Source organism: Myotis yumanensis, unplaced genomic scaffold (assembly GCF_028538775.1).
Source record: "Myotis yumanensis isolate MYYU_CA2020_CCGP unplaced genomic scaffold, mMyoYum1.0.hap1 SCAF_11, whole genome shotgun sequence".
Lineage (NCBI taxonomy): Eukaryota > Metazoa > Chordata > Mammalia > Chiroptera > Vespertilionidae > Myotis > Myotis yumanensis.
Window position 1 is genome coordinate 11,423,934 of NW_027223762.1, and position 23,837 is coordinate 11,447,770.

A 23,837-nucleotide genomic window follows, 5' to 3' on the forward strand; every position below is an offset into this window, starting at 1 on the left:
ACCTGGGGGCTCCGGACTCTGACGGACCCTCCTTCGGTCTGGCTGTCTGACTTCCTCAGCCTCCGTTTTCTTATCTGTAAAAGGGGAAGAGTCACCTGCACCCTCCGGAATAATATTCTTTTAAATGTTATTGCGATAAAATGTACCATTTTAATCATTTTCAAGTGCACAGCTCACAGAGACAGTGAGTGCATTCAGTGTTGTCACCACACGAATCCATCTCCAGAACTTCTTCATGTCCCAGCTGAAGCGCCTCACCTACTCAATTCTAACTTCCGTCCCCCCTCCCCTCCGCACCTGGCAGCCGCCACTCTCCGTTCTGTGTCTATGAACTGACAGCTCGTGTAAGTGGAATCCTATCGCACGTGTCCATTTGTGACCGGCTTGTTTCCTTCAGCATGAGGTCCTGCAGTTCATCCCTGCTGGAGCATGCGTCAGGATTCCCCGCTTTTTAAGGCTGGATAACCTTGCACTGTGTGGCTAGACCACCTTTTGTTTATCCACTGATGGACACTTGGGTTGCTTCCACCTTTTGACTATTTTGAATAATGCTGCCATGAACATGGGTGTGCAGATATCTGAGTCCTCTGCTCAATTACAGAGTCATTTTGAGGATCGAATTAGATGATAAGTGTTATCTAATTTGCACATAGTAAGCCATAAGCAAATGTGAATTTCTCTCCTGAAAGTGAGTTCAGCGCATGCGCTCGCTGCCACAGTGGTCCGAGCTTCCGTGAGAGTGCTATCACCTTTGGCTACGAGGCTGCTTCTGTCTCCCTGGGACATGCTGGTCTGCCATGTCTGGGAATGAACACAATTCATCCCAGAGTTTAAAGGGACTGTCTTTTATATATATATATATATATATATATATATGTTCTTATTGATTTCAGAGAGAGGAAGGGAGAAGAAGAGAGGGATAGAAACATCAATGATGAGAGAGAATCACTGATGGGCTGCCTCCTGTACACCCCCTACCCGGGATGGAGCCTGCAACCCAGGCATGTGCCCTGACCAGGAATTAAGCCCAGTCCTCCTGGTTCCTGGGTCGACGCCCATCTACTGAGCCACACCGGCCGGGCTATAGGGAAAGTCTTAAGCATGGAAATGTGCAGTAAAAACCATGCCTGTTTTTACATTCCTCCCACAGTTGGTATTCGTATATTCCTAGTTCCAAAAGGAGATATGTTAGAGCCGATGCATATAATTCCTCATCCGTTATCTATTTTAAGCACACCCTCTGGGAGACCCCGATGCTGGGGTTGGATGCCCCCAAGCTCTGAGTTTCTGTGCTTAGTTACTATTTCAGCAGATTAGATCTGTTCCCAGTATTACAGAAAAGTGTAGGATTTGGAGTAAAAATACCTAGATCCAGACTTGGCTCATCTCTAAAAAACCGAGATGATGAACATGTGTTGCATATGGTGTTTGTGACGGTTCGGTGAGGGAAGTATTCTGCTGTGTGGATATACTTTCTGCACAGAGGCAGAAAGGGACCAGGCCCTTGGGCTGGTTTGCAACTTTCCGGGAGAGTCCCTCTGGGTCTGGTTTCCTCCAGAAGTTTCCAGGCCCCTCCCAGGTGAGCATGTCTGGGTCCCAGGAACCATCCTTCGCTGTAGAGCCTCTGAAATTAGCCTTTCCTGGCTGGGCCATGAGGGCCAGCTCCCCTTTGTATTTAGGCGTTTGTGACCAGGGAAGGAGGTAGGAGCTCTGGTGACCCCTGCATGACCCCAGCTGCTCCCTGCAGGTGGAGGTCAGGCCTGTTATTTTGGGGGGGGGGGGGGGGGGGCGGGGGCGGTGTGAGGGGGCTGGGGAGGAGGGGAAGAGAACATTCATTTATTTATAAAATCACAGAGGGCCAAAACCGGTTTGGCTCAGTGGATGGAGCATTGGCCTGCGAATTGAAGGGTCCCGGGTTCGATTCCGGTCAAGGGCATGTACCTTGGTTTCGGGCACATCCCCAGTGGGAGATGTGCAGGAGGCAGCTGATCGATGTTTCTCTCTCATCGATGTTTCTGACTCTCTATCTCTCTCCCTTCCTCTCTGTAAAAAATCAATAAAATATATATTTTTTAAAAATCACAGAGGTAGAAAAAGTGATTTCTAGAAGAAACGGGCTGAGGAAATGAGTTACGGAGGTAAAGGAAGGGCCCTAGGAGCCTAGGAGTGAGGAAGGTAGTGGTACTGCGCCTTTTGGGGGAGGGGAAGGGAAAGGGAAAAGGAAAGGGAAAGGCGTGGTGGTGCTGGGGGCCGGGGGGAGCGCTCTGGGTCCTCAGTCCTAAGGGTTTAAGGGTGGAGACTCAGGGGAGGCCCCAGGGGAAGATCTCAATAGAATATTCAGCAGTTTTCCAGGTGTCTCCACTGATGGATGGGCCGGCACCAGGGCAGGGGTCATGATCCCATGCAGCTGGTCCTGAGGTCAGCAGTGGCTGGTTTTGTTGCTTTTTGGGGGGCCTGGAGCTAAAATACAACTGAGGCCTAGATGTTATCTCTAGGGAGGGAAGGTCAGGGGTCCAAACCGCGTGACCAGCAATATACTAGGGGAGAAAAGTCACCCTGGCCCGAGCCGGTTTGGCTCATTGGATAGCACATCGGCCCATGGACTGAAGGGTCCTGGGTTTGATTCTGGTCAAGGGCACATACCTTGAGTGCAGGCTCGATTCCTGGCCCTCATGGGGGCGTGCGGAAGGTAAACAATCGATGTGTCTCTCTCACATAGATGTTTCTCTCTCTCTGTCTCTCCCTCTCCCTTCCACTCGCTCTAAAAATCAATGGGAAAATATCCTCCGTGAGGATTAACAACAACAAAATGTCCCCCTGGGGGTGAGGTCCCAGGGCCTACCTTTTGGGCAGGAGCCAGGCAGGCTGAGGTCAGGGCTTTCTCAGTGCATGTCCTCATGTCCGAGACCCGAAAGCTGCCCGGGATTATGCACCTGTCGGGAGGGGGACCTGGGTTTCCTGGGAGGCCTGCACCTGAACCCCAGAACAACTCACCTCTCCTGGGAGCCAGGTTTCTTGCCTTGGTAGGAGGGTTTGCTTGGATTTCATAACCCATCCCAGCCTGGCCTTCCTCCTACCTCTTGGCCGTTCCTTCCCAGCTTCCTTCCTGGTTTTATCTTTGTCTTAATCTTCCTATTCGTGACTGCTTCTCAGTGTCTTACCCCAATTTGCCTTCTCCTTTGACCCACGTCTCAATTCGTGACTGCTTCTCAGTGTCTTACCCCAATTTGCCTTCTCCTTTGACCCACGTCTCTGCCTAATCTGGTACCCATGACTCCACATTTATAGCTACAGCTTAGACACCTCTGTGCACATCCCCCAAGCTCAGCACATCCACCAGAACTCGACTCCTCTCTCAGGGAACCCTCCTCCCGGGAATGGCACCCCATCCTCCCAAGCCAGCGCTCACTTGCCCATGACCACAGGACTCCTCAGCGATACAGCCAGAACTCGATCCAGGCCTCCGGGCTCCCGAGTCAGGCTTCTCCCTCCAGAGCATCCTGCCCCCACATGCCATCAGAGAACCGAGCTGCATTTCTGACTAACTTACAAATGCAATGTCACTCTAAGCCAGTGGTTCTCAACCTGTGGGTCGCGACCCCTTTGGCGGTCGAACGACCCTTTCACAGGGGTCGCCTAAGACCATCCTGCATATCAGATATTTACATGACGATTCATAACAGGAGCAACATTACAGTTATGAAGTAGCAACGAAAATAATTTTATGGTTGGGTCACAACATGAGGAACTGTATTTAAAGGGCCAGAAGGTTGAGAACCACTGCTCCAAGCCCTTGCCAAACTCTGGGCCTGCCCAGGGACCCCTCCCCATTTCTTGGCTGTGCTGGACTCTGCCTGGACCCCTGTGTCGGCCATCTCTGGCCCCATTGTTCCCCTCCCTCAGCACCCCAGCCTGCATTCTCTGCCCCTGCTCCTGGCCTTGCAGAGATAGCCGTTACAATGGCATGTTCACTCCAGCCCTTCCTTCTTGAGTCTGTAGTGCCTCTCCTGTACGGTTTTCCCAAACCTCATCTTAGCTCAGACCAATACTCCAACACTCCAGATTTTCCCAAACCTTAGCAAAACAGGAAATATTGGCATGATTTCCTGTTTTGCTAAGAAGTCTGGGACCTCGGGACTGGGCACCCTCATTTGTCCTCCATGTCACCTCTGATCATCTCCCTCTTCGCCCCCCTCCTGGATGGATGGGAAGAGGTGTCCCTCCAGCCCTCAGAGTCCTCATCTGCATAACGGAGATAATAATACACCTATTGTACAGGGCTCTTGTGAATATTAAACAGGCACAGAATAAGTGCTCAGTGGATGTTGGTTACAATTAGAGATTTTCATCTCTACTTGCATGTCCCTCCATTGGCTCTCTTAAGATGTCCAACATTTTTCTTCCCTCCTGAATTTGATAGTTTCTCTCCTAATAATGTTTTTTCAGCCACACAGTGCAGCACTTCCCCCATTATTTACATCGCCTCTTCTTCTGTCATCAAACCCTGCTTCTTCCAAGAAACGGGTTTCACACATGTCCCCCGCATCCCATCCCTGAAATTCAGGTCCATCATCCCGGCACTGCAGCTCAGCTCGCATCCACAGCCAGAGTAACATCCAAAGTCTGGTTTTCATGTCTCCCTCCCCCAGAAGCCTGCTGTGACTACAGACATGTGCAGGGGTGGGGTGTGGCCAGGGTCCTTCTACCCCCACACTTCCTGAGCTCCCTCATGACCATCACCTCCACACACACAAGTTGTTCATCGTTGCCGACCAGATGGAATCCAAGTTCATCAGGTTCCCCCAGTCCGGTCCTAACCAGAACTGCCTCGGCCAAAACCAAGCAGGTCTAGTCTCCGTCCCCCGGCCGTGCCCCCAGCTTTCCCACATGATCTCCTGCCCCGGGCGCGACTGCATCCCCTCCATGCAGCTCTCAGCTCTCCATCCTAAGGTGGCCTCCCCTTCCTCTGCTCTTCTGTTGAACGTCATCGTCTTGAGGAATGTTATCTTGTGATGCCTGTACTCTCACTTTATTTTGAAGTTACATCTATTAAAAATGAACTTTATCCTTGTCCTGTTTGCTAACTGGGCTCTTAACCCTTTGAGTGCCAACCAGTATCCTAAGAACTATGCTAAAATTGCCAAGGCATTTTTGCTGATTTTACAGCAGTTTAGGGAAAAAAAATTATGAATCAAAAGTAAATGAAATTACATATTCAAAAACTTAAGGAAACCTTTACTACGTTGACATATTTAGCAATATCACCATCACTAATAAAAGCAGACTTAGAACCGGACGCCATTTTGAAGCTTTGATAGCGCTCCCAGCACTTTTGGTGAAAGACAGGAGGAGCCTGAGCGCGCACCCCGGCACTCTAGGGGTTAATCTCCCTCAAGGTGCTTCCCTTTCTCACTTCATCTGGAGCAAGCATGTCAAACTCAAAGGCTCACACGGGCCAAATAAACACGGTTTAAGTGTATATGGGCCGCAAAAAGACAAAAGCTTCCATTTTCATAGAAACGTAGGTTTATTTCGATAGAGACATGCTGAATACAAAGGGCTGAAATAGATGAGTCATCGTTAACATAAAATAATAGAACATTTTAATAAGAAGTGATATCTTTTTCTTGAACATTAACTTACCAGACACTGAATAGCTGCACAAATTAATAAGCGTAACGCAAATAAACCTATTTTTCTTGTTCTCCGAAAGCGAAATATTTCCTGGTGCACACACCAAACAAGTCAGTACGAGACTAATGACGTGGCCATCGGCTGCTAAAATATTCGCTGCTAGCATTAGTGGAGAGAAATGATGCGCCCGTGCGTAAGGCGCATAAGGGAAATGAATGAATGCAACACGATTATAGTAATCAGTCATTAGTGAACGTTGTAGTTTGTTATTAATAATGATGTATAACAGGATATTGTAAAAATTAAGTTACGAAATTTTTATTAAAACGTTTCTTACATGCCGTTATATTGGCTGGGCCGCAAAAATATTCGTTGTGGGCCACATGCGGCCCGCGGGCCACAAGTTTGACATGCTTGGTCTGGAGCATTTGATACACATAATAGATGGTACATTAGTGCTACCTACAAATTATGCTTATTTATTAACTATATTATCATGGTATTGTAAATCACTACGATTTCTTGGGCTCCTACTATGTGAGGGGCTTTCCATGCATTATCTTCTTTAATTCTCATAGTAATCCCTTGAGGGATATATTATTATCCCACTTTACAAGTCAGGAAATGAAGATTAAATAGCTTGCCCAAGGTCTTGCAGCAAGTAAGTGACGGAGCTGGGATTTAACCCTAAATCTGCCTGCCTTAAAGTGCAGTTCTCCTCACTGTTCTATTCTTGCCTTTAAATATATAATGTGCCTTTAAATGACAGGGAGAGTAGGTGTGGGGAGATGTCCCTTTCCCAAAGTGCATTGTGGATTGAATGTTGCCTGTTTCCTCTGTAGAAAGTTCAAAGAGTGAAGGGTGAGTTTTAGGAACGGTGGTGCTTAGAGTGAGAGCATTGCGAGGTCAGGACTGTGTCCTCGATGATGTAGCGGAGGCTGCGCACCCTACGAGAGGACAGTGAAAGGAAGTTTAGGGGGGCAGTGAATTGCAAATGTACAACCTGGCGGAAACCAGCCCGCTGTGGGATGAGCTCAACGGGCTGCACATGATGGTCAGGAAGACGCTGGAGAACCGTATGTAGACAGAAAGGATGGCCCAGGGGACTGATCACTCAGATGCCCTGGAGAAAAGCTTGGGGGTCAGTGGAGGTCCAGTGTGTTTGTTTATTTGTGTTTTTCGAAGAAAATGGGTATTTGATGGAAGGTGTTGGGGAGACTCCAGCAGAGGATGAGGTGGGGGTCAGCACTGAAGCAGCCTGGAAGCGCCCTAACCGGTTTGGCTCATGGATAGAGCGTCAGCCTGCGGACTGAAGGATCCCAGGTTCGATTCCGGTCAAGGGCATGTACCTTGGTTGCAAGCACATCCCCAGTAGGGGGTGTGCAGGAGGCAGCTGATCGATGTTTCTCTCTATCACTCTCCCTTCCTCTCTGTAAAAAAATCAATGAAATATATTTTAAAAAAATAAATAAATAAACAGTACCGCCTTGGGTTGGTGAATGGGCACTTCTGGTCAGCCACCAGACTCCAGGAGGCTCTAGTGAGTTAGTTACCTGTTCCTTGGCCATGTCTGGAGCAATCGGAGAGGTTCACTGTCATGAAGCTGCTATTCCACTTCCTGGCAACATACCCTGAATCCAGGGACCACTCAAGTGAACTTGAGGATGCTCCAGCCACGTGTGGAGCAGCAAACGCCAGGAACTCGGAAATGAGTACACACCTGGAGGGGTGCTCACACGATGAATTAAAATGAATGAAATAAATCTACATAAATAAATTCTCAATGGCGTTGAATTTAAAAAGCAAGTTGCAAACGGATAGAGGCAATACGATGTTATTTGTATATATTTTAAAATTTATAAAATAAATATTATAAAAGCATATAATCTTAAAACATAAAAACATGAATGGGGAAATTTTTATCAACCTCAGGGGAGAGGCATGGGAGTAGGACGGAGGGCTTCAGTTATATTGAGAATATTTTATTTCACTTTTTTATAAAAAAACATGTAAGGTAAATACAGCAAAAATGTTACCCTCTTATACCAGTATTTAACTAGTGGGTTTATAGGTATGTAGTGTACTATTTTCTATACTTTTACTGTATGTTAAAACATTTCATTTAAAAGAAGATATTTAAAACACATAAGTATGGTTAACTAAATTTTAAATAGTTTTAGCTTCCTCTAAACTTATTTTAAAATATGTATTATAAAAGTAATGTATTCTATTAAATAAAAGTCAGAAAATTAGAAAAAATTAATTACTCAGAATCTTCTCACCTAAAAATGGTCATGGTAAATCTTTTGGTGTATTTCCTTTCATTTTTTTTCCTTTGTGGGTGTGTGTGTGTTTAAGCAGAGTTCCAAGCATCTTGAATGCACACTGAATTCTGCCTTTTTCACTCATTATGACATCCTCCTTTCCCATGTGATGACTTGGCCTCTGTGAGCATCGTTTCTATTGACTGCCATTGAAGCTCCACAGCTTGCTTAGCCAACACCATTTTTGCATAAAAACAGTTGTGAACATGCAGCCGTCATATGTTCATAAACATAATCCTTTTGAAAGCCCGAGGAACAGGACTGGGTGGTGCTCGGCTGTTGATTTCTGCACGGCTGTTCTGTGGGGGGTGACAGTAAAAGAGTCTGTCACATCTGTGATATCACATTCCCGAGGAGACTGACTTGTCAGCATCAGCCCGGGGGTAGGAACTGTGCATATTTCAAGAGCCAGCTCTGTGTCTCTTGCCTGAGAGGAAACAAGTGCTCCAACCTGCAGCTGGGGGAGTATTTGCTGATTCCATTAAACTCTTATTTTGAGGCCTGGGTAACAGCGGGAATAATTATTGCAGATATTTCTGTGCGCCCTCCCGGCTTGTAGATGCTCTCCAGCCCCCTGTGATCCTCTCCGGGCCCCCGAGCGTGAGGTGCAGAGCAGGCACACAGGTGCCCTGGGTTACCACAGTAAGCAGGAAAGTCAGGCCACCACCTGATGCTCCCACCTCCTTCCAGAACCTTTCAGTGATCATCCTTAGACCAGGCAATAGGAGCCATGTCTGCCCAGAGCCCACTATCCCACCTCTAGACCACAGCCTGAGTCTGTCCTCCTGGGGGCCAGACCACCAGCATGTGCACGGCTAGGGCCAAGGGCCTGATTTGCAGGGGGTGAGCAGAGCTTACTGGTAGACCTGTGGGCTGCAGGATGAATCATGCATGGGCCAGGGGGTGTGGGCTGGGGCAAGCGCAGAGGCTCAAGGCTCAAGGCCAACGTCCCCTACAGTGTAGCTCAGAAATGCAAGGTCTCTGAGAATTCTAAAATCAGGCCTGGCCTTCTTGGTCATTATGACAATATGCTTGTGGGAGTAGGAGGATGTACTGTTTCCGTGTGACGGTTGTTGGCTAGATCTGTACCTTAGATTTGGTACGTGGACCTCCTTTTCCACTCTTGCTCCAGTACCCACAGATTTTAAGAACATTCTTATCATACTCCCGTTTCCAGGTTCCCCTTTTTCTACCCAAGGCCACCATCATACTGGGGTGCAGTGGGAGGGAGGGGGGGGCGAAGAAAGCAATCTGAAACCACAGAAAATGAAACAATGATCTGACACCTCCATGTCCATGTGTAAAAGCAAGAAATGCATTTCAGCGGGGAAATGCATAGAGTACAGCCACCTGCTACGAGGATGAATCAGCCTGGCACAAGCCAGCAAATCGGAAAGAGAAGCCAGCGAGCAGCGCCGCAATCTGCCGCTCTGCCTTCTCTCCGCTTCCCGCCGCCCCCCATCACCGGTCCTCCTCCTCCGTGTGCGCCGCTCAACTGCACCCTCTGTCGGCCGCTTTAAGCTGTGCAAGAAGTCCGACCCCTGAGATTCCCCAGACCACACGCCCAGCAGAATCAGCATGGAAAATCAATGTTGCAAGAATCCTCATTTTAATTGTTGTTTGGCCACTGAACTGATTTTTTGGGGGGTCCTTACTCCCCAGCGATATTTCTGATTTGTGATCCAGGATTTAACTGAATAGGGAAGCATGAATCATTAAGGCTATTTCCTTTTCCCCTACAGAAGACAAACAGCTATTCTGAATGATTACACACACACATTAGGACAAGACTTTACAAGTCCATTTTGTCAGTGAGGGTTCCGTTGACTTTCACAGCTACCCAGGAAGGAAGCTATCCCCCCTCGAGTAGGAAAAGAATCCGCATCTCAGAGAGGCTAGGTCGCCTGGCTGAGGTTGTCCAGCCGGGAGGTGGCAGCGTGGGGGCCGGACCTTGGGTCTGACTCCAAATCACTGTGAGGGCCCACATGGAAGGACTTTTTACCACCAGAAAAAAGAGAGAGTTTCCTTACATCGTCAGAGTCCTCGCAAAATCTCTCACAAGATCCTGTCTCAACTGTTTTCATTTTAATCAAGTTTTGTTTGAGAACAGCACATTAGCCTAGAACAGGCTTTGGTCCCTACTGGTTTTAGAAGCTCGTGGAACTCGCCTGACCAAATTTGGTTTTTAAAAAAGGTGTGTTGGGGGAGGAGGGGTGGGGAAAGGGGAGAACTTTAATACAGATTTAGTCATTATTCCTGGAACTATGCTTTGTGGTTGCCAGTGAGGCTTTTTAAGATTTCTTTTTCAAGTGGTATGTTGTGGAGATGATGAGCTGGACCATTTTTCACTGATAATTTATACAGGGACCTAAGAAGTGCTCTGTCTCAAACAGAGAGAGGGGGATGAAGTTCGTGTGCATGGAAAACTGAAGACAAAGGCCCCGATGTTGAAGAAGCATGTGAAAACTTTGAATAGAAATGTGAGAGAGTAAAACAAAGCCATATACCCAAATTAACGTTTTATTTATAATGGTTTAAATAGGTAGGTACAGCTAACATTAATAAATATTACAAACATTGGATCATCATCTGTATTCTATCATATCATATATTATCTATCGATATTTGGTTGTGTCATCTGTGTATTCAAGTGGGCCAAAAATTGTGTGGTGGGTCTTCTCACTGGGAAACAGGTTGGCTGAGGAAGAAGCAGGTTTATGTGCTGGATCCACGGTAAGGATGGTTCCACGCTGGCCCCTGCGCCTTCAGGCAGCTCACAGCTCCCCAAACATTGCTGCCTCCGGGCCTCCCAGCCTCTTGGGAGGTAGGGTCTGAGGTTGTCCGGGATGCCCACCCGAGGACCCCGTGCTTCCCCGTGTCAGAGACTTGGGTGTGGGAAGAGAAGTGACGAGACTGCTTTTCCCATCTCCCTCAGGCAGCGCTGGTTGGAGGGACCACCATGGTCATGGGCCACGTCCTGCCTGACAAGGAGACCTCCCTCGTGGAAGCCTACGAGAAGTGCCGGGGGCTGGCCGACCCCAAGGTCTGCTGTGACTACGCCCTCCACGTGGGGATCACCTGGTGGGCACCCAAGGTAACAGTGGCCTCCCCAAAGGAAGAGAAAATGCTCTATTAGGCGGAGGGGCCACTTGGTGGGGGGCAGCTGGGGTGTGGAACTCTCCCGCAGGTGTGGGACACCCCTCCCACCACCGTCGTTACTCCCCCAAATGCCAAAAGCTTCCTCCGTCGCCCCTCCCAGCGTTGGCCTGGAATAGCGGGCACAGTCAGCGCTCAGCAACTCTGAGGTCAGAGCAGCCATCCCAGAGGTCGCGGGGACTTCCCTGCATCTAGAATTTTAAACTCGTTTTTCTTATAATCAAATGTGATTTCCAACTATAGATTTTAAAATTTAGAAAAGAAAGAAAGCCCATAATCTGGTCACCCCCAGCACAATCACTATTTGTTGTTTAGCTTCTTTCCTTCCAGTCTTTTTTTCATACACGCTTTTTACCTGGTAACTCTTTTGCTTAAGCGTGAGCATTTTCTGTTTGCCTGCACGATCTTCATGACCACTGATGTAGGTGACCATCGATTATTTATTCTGTCAAATAAATAAAACTCAACTTACTTCCCTCTCATCAGACCCGTGTTCCATTTTTTCCTAATATGAATAATGTTGGGGTGAATCTCCTTATTCACATAGCTTTGTACCTAAATTAGATTTACCTTAGGGTCTCTGGATTTTTAGCATTACTGTGCCTTCTTTTAACACCTTTTTTTGGGTTAAGGGGACTAGGCCGGAGGAGTAAAAGGTATTAGTGTGTTTACCAATAAGGCTGATTTGAAGTCAGAAACACAGAACAGCCTACGTGCTAGGAGAAACATGCCTAGGAGGTAACAGTAGAGTCCCTATATTTGTGTCATGCTTGACAATATTCAATACACATCTTCATCCATTTGCTCGTGGGACCTCACAGCAGCCTGGGAGGTGGGAGGAAAGGGAGATACTGCGAGGCTGCGAGTGGTCCTATGGTGACTCCACTGACCGAGCCACAGCTCCTCCGTGCCCGGCCAGCACCGGCCAGGCAGCCTCTTGAGCATCTGTCCTCACGTGGCATTGCCTTTCATGTTGCTCTCCAGGTGAAAGCAGAAATGGAGACACTGGTGAGAGAGAAGGGCGTCAACTCGTTCCAGATGTTCATGACCTACAAGGACTTGTACATGCTGCGGGACAGTGAGCTGTACCAAGTGCTGCACGCTTGCAGAGACATCGGGGCGATCGCCCGCGTCCATGCTGAAAACGGGGAGCTCGTGGCCGAGGCAAGGCGGTAGAGCCTGGCGGGGGCGGGGGCGGGGGCCGGGGCGCCAGTCCTCAGGTGGATTCCTGACCACCCACCTCTGTCCCACAAGGTTCAGATGAAACAAGGGGTAGAAGAAAGTGTGAGATGGTAACACCCCCGATGACAAATCTTGGTCAGAAAATTCAAACTTTCCTACCGTCTGTGAAAAACAAATCTCTATCATCCAGAAGGGTTTCTGAGTCTTAAATGATGTCTTCATTCTAACACTATATTAAAATTCCAGTGTAGCAAAGGAATCTGGAGCAGCGCTAAGAAATATTTTGATGAGATTTCCAGCAGGGAAATTCTGATGTTCAGATCAATAGATCTTGTCTCTGGTGTCCCAGGCTTGCCCTCTAGTATTTTTAAGAGGAAAAGATATTTTCAATTATTACGAAGTGAGACAGCGGAGAGCCCTCCTGGAAGGGAGCCCTACTCTGCGCTCTGCAGAAGATGGGTTTACAGGAGTGAGAAGGGAGCAGGCCTATCAGAGTGGCGTGTCTGGCATCGTTTACTGCCCCTTGGGCCAGGTATTGTTTGGTGTCACCGTGATTCTCTCAGTGTTCTTTCTTTTGCTCCTTTTCAGGGTGCTAAGGAGGCGCTAGATTTGGGTATCACGGGCCCGGAAGGAATTGAGATCAGCCGTCCAGAAGAGGTGAGGAAGACTCCTGCGTGCCCTTGGTCAGCTTCTGCCCCGAGATTCGCAGGCACCAGTAAATGTGAGCTGTGTGGTAGCATTTTCTCCGTGGGCGAAGGTCCACGGGGCAGCTTCACACACACACACACACACACACACACACACACACACACACACCGGCTGAGGCCGGCTTGGCTTCAATTGATTCTGATTTCAAGGATCCGAGGAAGACAATGTGAGCACCGGGGGTTGCTTGACTCAAAATTGAATCGGGAGAGAAAAGACAGACGGAAAAGGTGTGCTTCTTCAGATGTTAGAAGAAATTTCAGACTAGACCGTGCTGACTCAGCATTTGGGGATGGGATCCCCTTGAGTCTGTGAGGAAAACGTTGGACCCTTCCCACCGAAATGAGAGGCCACCTCACTGCTCGCTGCCCTCTGGTCTTGCCCGTGTATAGTTTTGCAGGATGTCAATTCAAATCCCCCAGGGTCCCCGGGTAAAGAATTCTGCTCCAGAGGGACCACATTAGACAGATAACGCCTTCTTGCCCTATGACCCTGTTCAGACATCCCTGACCCTTTGTTAGGGGAAAGCTGTTTTCCATTTCTTCAAAGCCTTAAGTGCAGAGTGGCGGTTGGATGTCCATGAGGGATCGATGAGGAGGCCTTGAGGGAGGAGGCGCTGGAGGCAGGGCGTGATAGTCCTCCCATCAGACAGGAACAAAGTTGGCCCTTGTGGGTCAGCTTGGGGGAGGGGTCCCACCTTACTCCTCCCCAGGGGCTGTCCCTGTCTGTCCGAGTCCTTGAACATAGCTCCTGTTTTGACACCTAAGAATCGGTCAAGAAAGATGCACCAGATTCAGCCAAGTGAGCACTGTGCCTGTGAGAACCGGGGCGGGTGGGGAGCACAGGAGTGGACGTGGTAGAGTTACGCAAGGGGAAGGGCAAAGCTTTGACTGCGGTTGTGGCAATAGCAAAATTTATCATCGTCCTCGTCTGTTGGCCAAAAGGGAGGGTCCTGGGTCTACACCAAGGGTGATTTTTCTCCCCAGCAGACACTTGGCAATGTCTAGAGGCTTTTTTTAAAAAAAAGAGTTGGTTTTTCTAATGCTTTTATTGATTTTTAGAGAGAGGAAGGGAGAAGGATAGAGAGATAGAAACATCGATGTGAGAGGAACATCGATCGGCTGCCTCCTGCACGAACTCTTACTGGGGATCAAGCCCACAACCCAGGCATGTGCCCCTGACCGGGAATTGAACCTGTGACCTCTTGGTTCCTGGGTCCACACTTAACTGCTGAGCCTCACCGGCCAGGCTAGAGATGCTACCGGCATCTAGTAGGTAGAGGCAGGGGATGCCGCTAAAGATTCTACCGACCCCAGACATCTCCCCACCACAAAGACTTCTCCAGCGCAAAATGTCAATAGTACTGACGTCCAGAAACGCTGATCTAGGCTAATTTCCAGTGTGAAATCGATCCGTGTCGCTCCTTTGCTGCTGTGGAGAGAATACACCAGGAAACAGGGAGAGATGCAACTCCAGGCTTTCGTTCGCTTTTGTTTCATTGCCTTTTCATTAAGCCCTGAGTAGCACCCAGCAAGGATGCGCCTGGGATTCTCTCAGGGTGAGCAGAGGTGGTTGGAGCCGGTGCCCCTGCCCAGCCTGTGGGTGCAGTTGCCCCCCTGGCTCTGTGTCAGGCACTCCAGCACCCGTGCTAGGAGGTGGGCTGGCTTGGGAGAGACGGTGAAGCTTGTTTCCTTTTGCCCTTTGTTTCTAACAGCTGGAAGCTGAAGCCACTCACCGAGTCATCACCATTGCAAACAGGGTAAGTAGACCCACCACCCCCGGCACCCGTCCCAAGTCCATTCTCGACTCTGGGCTCAGAAACCAGCCCGGACAGTGGAGTGCTGTTCTGTCCTGGGGGCCAGCATCATGCCTGGCTCACAGGACCCCAACACTGAATGGACATGGTTATTCCTACAGACCCTTGTTTTAAGTTATAAGTAGCCTTTTGTCGGTTGGTAGAAAATGTGAGGTTCAGCTCTCGACATCTTGCCCCATGTCCCCCTGCTGGGCTCTGGCTCAGGGTGCTGCCTGCCCCTCTCTGCATCATGCATTTCCCCTGCAGCTTGCATCCTGGCTGCCAGGCCTGCATTCCCAACGTCAGACCAGCACCCGAGGGTGGGGCTGAGCGATGCAGGGGGAGGGGCTAGGCCCAGGGTTTGATTTGGCCGGGGTGATGGGCGGGGGTGGGGGGTGATGCTGGTGCTTGTTAGGTTTGTGGGGTTGATGCTCTCCTTCCACTGCATTTCCACGTTTAGACTCACTGTCCGATCTATCTGGTCAACGTGTCCAGCATCTCGGCCGGTGATGTTATCGCAGCTGCTAAGATGCAAGGTGAGTCCTTGAGCTGGGATGGACAGAGCACGTGTGGTAGGATTGGCGCCACAGGGGGCCCGCCAGGTCCATTCACTCCGTGGCCCCAGCTCCCGAGGCCCGGCCTGCGCCTGCCCTTCCTCTTCTCCACCCGTCTTCCCCAGATGCACCCGCGCTAGCCTCGCTCAGTCCATTAGAATCGCAGTTCCTCTGCACATCTATATGCGTAACAGCTCTACAGAGGTATCTGTCACCTCTCTGGGTCGGGCAACATTTTCAAGTTTTCAGTTGACTCATTAATTGGCATCTTTTTGGCTTCTTGGATTTTATTTGTGGTTGCCTTGGTAACCAACATGAAATCCTGGACCAGCTCCAATGGGCATTTCAGGGGATGCCTGGGATGTCCTTAGAGAAGTAACAGTGTGTGGGCCCAACTTCCCCTGTGGCCGCCTGGAACCTGTGAATGAGCCCTGGGCACCTGTTGTGACTCCTGTTGCTGAGCAACTGGCAACACCTGAAGACTCTGTACTTGCTTATAGTGCCAGCCAGGCTCGGGGTGCCAGCGAGGTCCTGGAAACGGGGTATAAATCAGGAACAAGGGCAAAAAATTCTGAACTGCCCCTTAGCGTGGCATTCACAGCCCTTCATCCTCCCGTCAGCACCCATGCTCCAGCCAACGTGTGCTCCTTGATGCGCCATCAGTGCTGCCCCCCCCCGCCCGGTGACTTTGCCCTTCTGTTCCCCTTGCCCGCAGCCAGTTTGCAAGGGGAACAGCCAGCGTGGGGATTGGGAGCACTGTGGCCTTGAACCCAGCTGTGCTCTCCAATATCGAGTGAGCTTAGGCAAGTCCCTTCCTCTCTGACTCCACCTCCATCACCTGTCAAATGAGAGGCCCAGACGAATGATCGCTCAGGTTCCCTGGCTTCCTGGTTATGGCTTGACCCGTCTCCTTCTTCCAGGGAGGGTGGTGCTGGCCGAGACCACCACTGCACATGCCACGCTGACAGGCCTGCACTACTACCACCAGGACTGGTCCCATGCTGCCGCCTACGTCACAGTGCCTCCCCTGAGGCTAGACACCAACACCTCCACCTACCTCATGAGCCTGCTGGCCAAGTAAGACCTGTTAGCCGGACCGTCGCAGCCCCATCTCATGTCATTGACTCGGTGCCATTCCAGGAATCTGTAGGTCCTTGAGGTGATGGCGCAGTGGCCCCAGGTCTGACCTAGTTTGATTTCATTGTGCTCAAAGGATGGTTTTGCTTTTGTGACCTTCTCCAGAGCTAAGTCATCCATCTCCCTGTGGATCTGGCCGAGGGTATCAGGCATTTGGCAAGAGCTGTGACTGATGAGCCCCCAGGCCCCAGCGGTGAAAGCCCTCTATGCACCCGACCCAGAACGGCTGAGAGCCTTAAGCATATGCCTCCTCGCAGGGAAATAACTTTTCTCTGCCCCCAGAATCCCCTTCTTAAGCGGGCATCTTAGAGGGTCCATGTGCACAAAGCTGTGGTGTCTCCCACAAGTAAAATGAGGCTCTCGGGTCCCCAGTGTGTGGTCCCGGCAGGTGTCCCCTCTCCCACGTGACCCCCATGCTCCATTCAGGCCCCTCCCTGCCCGCCTAGGATGTTTCCCCTGAGGTTGCCCTGGCCTGGGTGACATAGGCATTCTCTCTCCTCCGCCCTCACCATGTCTGAGGCCTGCAGAGACCTCTGAACAAGGACCAGCTGTCTGCCTCCCTCAGGATGACAGCTTGCCACCATATGTACTCTCTCGCTGTCGTCTCTGCCCCGAGTTCTCAGCTGGCTCAGGAGGAGATGGCCATGGATGGCGGTGACGGTGAACCAGTTGACTTGCCTGCCATTGCTGGCTTATTAAGACAACCTGATCTTCTGTCTTGTCCCTCCTTTCCCCTCTGGGCCATCAGAGCCCCCACATCCAGGGAAGGCTATGGCTCGAGTTCTTTGTGAGGCTGGATGTTGAACTTGTGTGCTTTACCAAGCACATGCTTGTGGCCAGCAGGGACTGGTGGGGGTTGAGGAAGGAGATGAGAGGGGGTTTGCATATGGTGCCACGGTAGTAAAACTGCCTCCACCCTCTACTTCAGCTAAACTCTTACGTGTCATTTTTCTCTTCCCACTATCTTAACTCTTAAAAGTCAGCACCCCAGAGACTCTCGATGTCTCCTGTGACCGTGATGGTCTGCCACACTCAGCACCTATTCCCATTCTGCAGATGAGTAAACTGAGGTTCTCACAGTTTAAGTAACTCGTCAGAGGTCAGACAGCTACTGAGTAGCAGAGCTGAGACTGAAAGCAGCTTTGCCTGGTTCTTAAGCAACACTTTTCCCTGCACCTGTCACCACCCTCTGGGACCCTGGCCTCCTTCCCTTTATTGGTCACGTCTTTCTCTCCGCCCAGTGATACTCTGAACATCGTGGCATCAGACCACCGGCCTTTCACCACAAAGCAGAAGGCTATGGGCAAGGAGGACTTCACCAAGATCCCGCATGGAGTGAGCGGCGTGCAGGACCGCATGAGCGTCATCTGGGAGAGAGGCGTGGTAGGTTCTTGGGGGGGCCCTTCCCCACTCTGGAGTTTCACCCTGAGGGGGTCCGGATCAACCACAGCTCCTGCTCCACTCAAAAACAAAACCAAACAGATCTTTTTTTTTCCCCCCTGATCAGAAAGGTAGTAGCCTAGTATAGAAATTCGAAAAATACAGAAGAGTATTAGAAAAAAATTTCTCCCATAATTCTACACTGAGAAATTAAACTTAATATTTTAGCATGTTTCCTCCTAGTTCTATGGTGTACTGTACATTATTTTAATAACTGGATTCATTCCTTGTTTTTCATAGAACATATCTTGAGTGTCTTCCTATATCAGTAAAAGTTCTTTAAAAACATCTTTTTTCATGGCCAAATGTTTTCTCCAGTGGAAGTATCATACTTCAGCTCATGCTTTCTTGATGTTTGAAACTTCCTGCTGTTTCAGGTTCTTGCACTGAAAAATGGGCCTGCAGAGAACCTCTTGTTCATGAGTGTGTGTCCGCATTTCTAGTGATTCCCTAGAAGAGGATTTCTGGGCCAAGGGATGTGAGCATGTTAAGGCTCTTGGTATATTTTGTTCAGTTACTTTTCGATAAAGAGAGGGACTGGGACTTGTTAGAAGACCACCTAACGGATCTGCCCGTGAAGAATGTGTGTGATTGGTCTTACCCTATCACAGACTAGAATCAGTGATGGCGAACCTTTTGAGCTCGGTGTGTCAGCATTTTGAAAAACCCTAACTTAACTCTGGTGCCGTGTCACATATAGAAATTTTTTGATATTTGCAACCATAGTAAAAAAAAAAGATTTATATTTTTGTTATTTATTTTATATATTTAAATGCCATTTAACAAAGAAAAATCAACCCAAAAAATGAGTTCGCGTGTCACCTCTGACACGCATGTCATAGGTTCACCCTCACGGGACTAGATGCAGGAGAGAGTCTGAGCCCCAAGGAGGTCTGGCGTCCTCAAGACTAAGCGCCAGCTCAGGGAGGACCCAGGACTCGGGAATCTTCTTTGAAGAGAGTCCGCGGTGCTGTCCTGGGTGGGTAGGTGGGGTAAGAAGATGCTTTTCCGGAGCCCAGAATACATGACCCTCTGTGGATGAGGGAGGCTCCTGACTCATCCCTAGTGGGCGCCCGGGCAGAGCTGGGTTTACAATCGGGGTAGATTTCCACCAGGGACGCAGCCGCTTGGAACAAGGGCCCGCTCACTGATGCCGGATGAAGGAGAGAGAAGTGAGCGAGTGCCTGGAACCCAGCCGAGCCGGTTGGTCGCCTGCAATGGTGCCCGGGGTGTTGTCCACCTCAGCACCATTGTTCTGACCGACGCGAAGGCCACAGGCCAGAGCCAGGGGCGCCTGGGTGGGAGGCGCACCCAGGCCGGGTCCACTTGACATTCTGCAACGTTCCAGGTCGGAGGAAAGATGGATGAGAACCGCTTTGTGGCCGTCACCAGCTCCAACGCGGCGAAGATCCTCAACCTGTATCCCCGCAAGGGCCGCATCATCCCGGGAGCCGACGCCGACGTGGTGGTGTGGGACCCGGAGGCCACAAAGTAAACCTGCTGCCGGTCTCCCGGGCTGGGGGGGGGCCTGGGGGCCTGGGGGCTTAAGCAGCTTGTGTTACAGAATTCCAAAAGCAGAGCCTCTCTGCACTCCTAGCACAGAGGAGTGTGACCCGAGGCGTGTTCAATGTAATGGCTATTTGAGGGCCTCCCGTGGTCCGGCCCTGGACGCATAGCAGTGACCAGCTCCGCCTGACAGTGTTTCCAAGCGGCTGCCCATCCATTATCTCATTTGATTTGACTCGCAGCCCCGAGAAGCACTCACGCCTGGGGTTCTTATTTCCTTCCCATTGACCAGAGTGTAGAGGGAGCCCCACACCCTGTAGCTAGTACGTGGCTGACCGGACAGACGGCCTTGCCCTCCGGCCCAGGCTCCTCCATCCTCTGCGCCTCTCGCTGCGGGCAGTTCCTTGAGCGCACAGCGCTGGCACCCGCGGCGTTAGTGAGCGCACCTTGAATGAGTGAGTGAAGTGTGCCGGGAGTGACCAGCAGCATGTAGGGCATCATATTCACTTGAAGATTTGGGCAGATGGGAATCGCGTTTTTAATATTACAATTCATTCAGTCGTCAAATACAGGGGTGGCAAAAATAGGTTAATAATAGTAAGTAATGCAATAATTAATTAGTTAATAATAATAGAATTCTGTTTAGCGTGCTCACAACTGTAAGCTTACGCTTGCCCACCCCTGAATTTATTAAGTGCTGTTGTTTGGCGGGCACTTTCCTAGGTGCACAGCCAGCAGTGGACAGGGTAGACAGAAATGTGTGGGAAGTTGAAAATGAAAGAAAGCCCACACAGGGTCCCCACACTGTGCCCTCCGTCAGGGCCTCGAGAAGCCCTGTTCTGCATCCTGGCACCAGGCGCTGGTCCCTGTCCCTGTGATGGGTAGGCTGTTGGTGGAAAGATACCTAGAGTTTAGCCCGTGTACGAGTGTGCGAGGGCTGCTTTAAAACATACCGCAGCTTGGGGGCTCACACAGCAGAAATGTTTCCTCACAGTTCTGGGGGCTAGAAGTCAGACCGAGGTGTCGGCAGGGTGGGTGCATCCTGTGGCCTCTCTCCTTGGCTTGCAGATGGCCATCTTCTCCCTCCTCACATGGGGTTTCCTCTGTGTGTCCTCCTGGTGTCTCAATTTTCTTTTCGTATAAGGACACCAGTCATGTTGGACTAGGGCCTACCCATATGACCTCATTTTAATTAGATGTTTAAAGGCGAAATACAGTTACATTCTGAGGTACTGGGTGTTAGGACTTCAACATATAAATTCAGGGGACACATTTCAGTCCATAACCACCAGCCTTTGGGGATAGCTTTCGTTCTGACTGAGCATCTTCCCTTCCCTCTGAGCATCTTCCCTTCCCTCTGAGTATCACCCCTTCCCTCTGAGCATCTTCCCTTCCCTCTCAGCATCACCCCTTCCCTCTCAGCATCACCCCTTCCCTCTGAGCATCTTCCCTTCCCTCTGACCATCACCCCTTCCCTCTGAGCACCACCCCTTCCCTCTGACATCACCCCTTCCCTCTGAGCATCTTCCCTTCCCTCTGACCATCACCCCTTCCCTCTGACATCACCCCTTCCCTCTGAGCATCTTCCCTTCCCTCTGACATCACCCCTTCCCTCTGACCATCACCCCTTCCCTCTGACCATCACCCCTTCCCTCTGAGCATCACCCCTTCCCTCTGACCATCACCCCTTCCCTCTGACCTCACCCCTTCCCTCTGAGCACCACCCCTTCCCTCTGAGCATCTTCCCTTCCCTCTGACCATCACCCCTTCCCTCTGACATCACCCCTTCCCTCTGAGCACCACCCCTTCCCTCTGAGCATCTTCCCTTCCCTCTGAGCACCACCCCTTCCCTCTGAGCATCACCCCTTCCCTCTGAGCATCTTCCCTTCCCTCTGAATATCACCCCTTCCCTCTGAACATCACCCCTTCCCTCTGAGCACCACCCCTTCCCTCTGAGCATCTTCCCTTCCCTCTGACCATCACCCCTTCCCTCTGAGCACCTCCATTCCCATTGAGCTGTGGCATCTTTGCCTCTCCTCAGAGCTCCCTCTTCCACCAATTCTTCCCCACCAGGACCATCTCGGCCAGCACCCAGGTGCAGGGAGGAGACTTCAACCTGTACGAGAACATGCGCTGCCATGGCGTGCCGCTGGTCACCATCAGCCGGGGGCGGGTCGTGTATGAGAACGGTGTCTTCATGTGCGCCGAGGGCACCGGCAAGTTCTGTCCCCTGAGGTCCTTCCCAGACACTGTCTACAAGAAGCTGGTCCAGAGAGAAAAGGTAAGATGCGGGATGGGGAAGAAGATGCGTGGGAAGAGGTTGAAGGCCCGTTAGGGGCATCTCATATGATGGTTTTAAATCTCAAAGGTGTGCTCTCTCTATTTTCCCACCGAGTCCTATCGCCGGAAGTGGTCACTTTGGGAACAAGAACCATAGGGAAGAAGCGCCTGTAGCAGAGTAGAATGTATTGGAAGGGCCCCCCATTCCCTGGAGCTGAGGGAACACTATGAGCTGCTCGAGGCTGAGCCGACCGCTGGTCCTGGGAGGGTTCTTGCTGTCCTTCAGGGAAGGGTTCCCTGTCTTGGCCTGGAGCTGCTCTTTCTTTTCTTTTTTTTTAAATATACTTTTATTGATTTCAGAGAGGAAAGGAGAGGGAGAGATAGGAAACATCAATGATGAGAGAGAATCATTGATCCGTTGTCTCCTGCACGCCCCCTACTGGGGATTGAGCCGGCATGTGCCCTTGACCGGAATCGAACCCAGGACCCTTCAGTCCGCAGGCCAACGCTCTATCTACTGAGCCAAACTAGCTGGGGCCAGGAGCTGCTCTTACTCAGACACCTCCGCTTCCCTTGTGATTGCAGTAGGCTGGGTGGGCTTTGCTGGGTCTGGGCCCGCCAACACTTAAGTGGTCGGGCCAGGTCTGGAGAAGTTCCTGGCCTCTTGGTAACCCGGCAAGTGAGGGGAATGCCATTGCTCAAGGGGAGGGGTGCTCTACAAGGTTAATTATCTCAGGTGTACCTGCTTCCTGGGAAAAGATCCCACCAATATTGAGAGCAAGCCAGTGGGCATCTCCTCTACACACACACACACATGCATGTACACACACATGTGCACGGGTGCACACACATGCACTATTGAGAAGGCACAAGAAAATAATTCTCCACCCCTTGTGCTCAAGGCAACGCAAGCCTTTGTGGCAGTCGTTTGGTTCCTGAGCAGAACGGCAGCATCTGGAGGCCCGGCCGCCATCGGGGAGGCTCTGGTGTTGGTGTCTGGGCTCTGATGGTGTCTTTTCCCTTCTCCTCCTCCTCCCTTCACTAGACCTTGAAGGTTAAGGGAGTGGACCGCACTCCCTACCTGGGGGATGTAGCTGTCGTTGTGCATCCTGGGAAAAAAGAGATGGGAACGCCGCTCGCAGACACTCCTACCCGGCCCGTTACCCGACACGGGGGCATGAGGGACCTTCACGAATCCAGCTTCAGCCTCTCTGGTAAGAGCAAGGGCCACTGGGACTGGCACCTGCGTCTCCACCACAGTGGGTGGTGGGAGAAGGCCGAGGGGCAGGTGGGATGTGTGCTGCTTTTCCCCTCATCTTCCCTCCCTCCCCATGGCATGTCCAGTGATGAGCGCTGGGTCCACTGCCGTGTAAGTGGCAATCGTCAAGGGAGAGCAAGCAGAGGCGCGGTGCTGGTCCTGCAGGCAGCTTTGCCGACAGCACTGGGAAGAACCTTCCTGAACAGCCTTCAGGACTAGCCCCGTGCAGACCTAGCATCCGCTCTGCAGGTGCTGTGCTGGGCCCGGAACAGCGAGAGGAGCAAGATCCCTCCTCACAGGGTGTGGCTTTTGCTGGGGGGGCAAGAGACATGCACACAGACCCCCCTAACCTGAGAGGCAGAGGGCTAAACCAGAGGGACCCCTGTGTCCAGCTGTGTGCTGGGGGCAGCTCCAGACAGAAGTCACGTGGTTCCTGTTTGAGGACTGGTAGCCTATGGGGAAGTGTCCTCTCCACCACTCCCCTTCCTCTCATTACCAAGGTAACTGCTCCCTAAGCCTGAGGGCCACTGCCACTCCCACCAGGGACAGGACACGTTTTCAAAGAGTCAGAAAGGGATCCGTGGGATGGAGTGTCCATGGGCACCCAACCTTGCCAATCCAGAGGTGTGGATTCCCATGGCTGCCTGGGCATGGCCCCCAGAGCCATGGGCCCCACTGGCTTTTGGCGTCATCTGCTCCCACCGACACCTTGGGGCAGAGCCAACACTGGGCAGAACCCTCAGACCCAGCCAACATTGAGCAGCCTCCCACCTTCCCTTTGCCCACAGCCGAATCTGTTCTCATCAGACAGGCCGAAGACTGTCCCACTGCCCCCTGGGGCACCGGGCCTCCTGTTCTAACTAAGT

The 23,837-nt window shown here is 51.0% G+C and overlaps 1 protein-coding gene across 2 annotated transcripts in view; it reads left to right on the plus strand.

Moving 5' to 3' along the window:
* Positions 1–23,837, plus strand: part of DPYSL5 (dihydropyrimidinase like 5) — a 57,580-nt gene that overhangs the window by 30,824 nt on the left and 2,919 nt on the right. For both annotated transcript variants that reach the window (XM_070428855.1, XM_070428856.1), the window contains exons 3-12: positions 10,894–11,052; positions 12,099–12,278; positions 12,885–12,953; positions 14,716–14,760; positions 15,257–15,332; positions 16,271–16,427; positions 17,729–17,870; positions 19,276–19,418; positions 21,507–21,714; positions 22,759–22,927. In XM_070428855.1, coding sequence (XP_070284956.1) covers positions 10,894–11,052; positions 12,099–12,278; positions 12,885–12,953; positions 14,716–14,760; positions 15,257–15,332; positions 16,271–16,427; positions 17,729–17,870; positions 19,276–19,418; positions 21,507–21,714; positions 22,759–22,927 — 1,348 coding nt within the window. The remainder of the gene's footprint in view (positions 1–10,893; positions 11,053–12,098; positions 12,279–12,884; positions 12,954–14,715; positions 14,761–15,256; positions 15,333–16,270; positions 16,428–17,728; positions 17,871–19,275; positions 19,419–21,506; positions 21,715–22,758; positions 22,928–23,837) is intronic.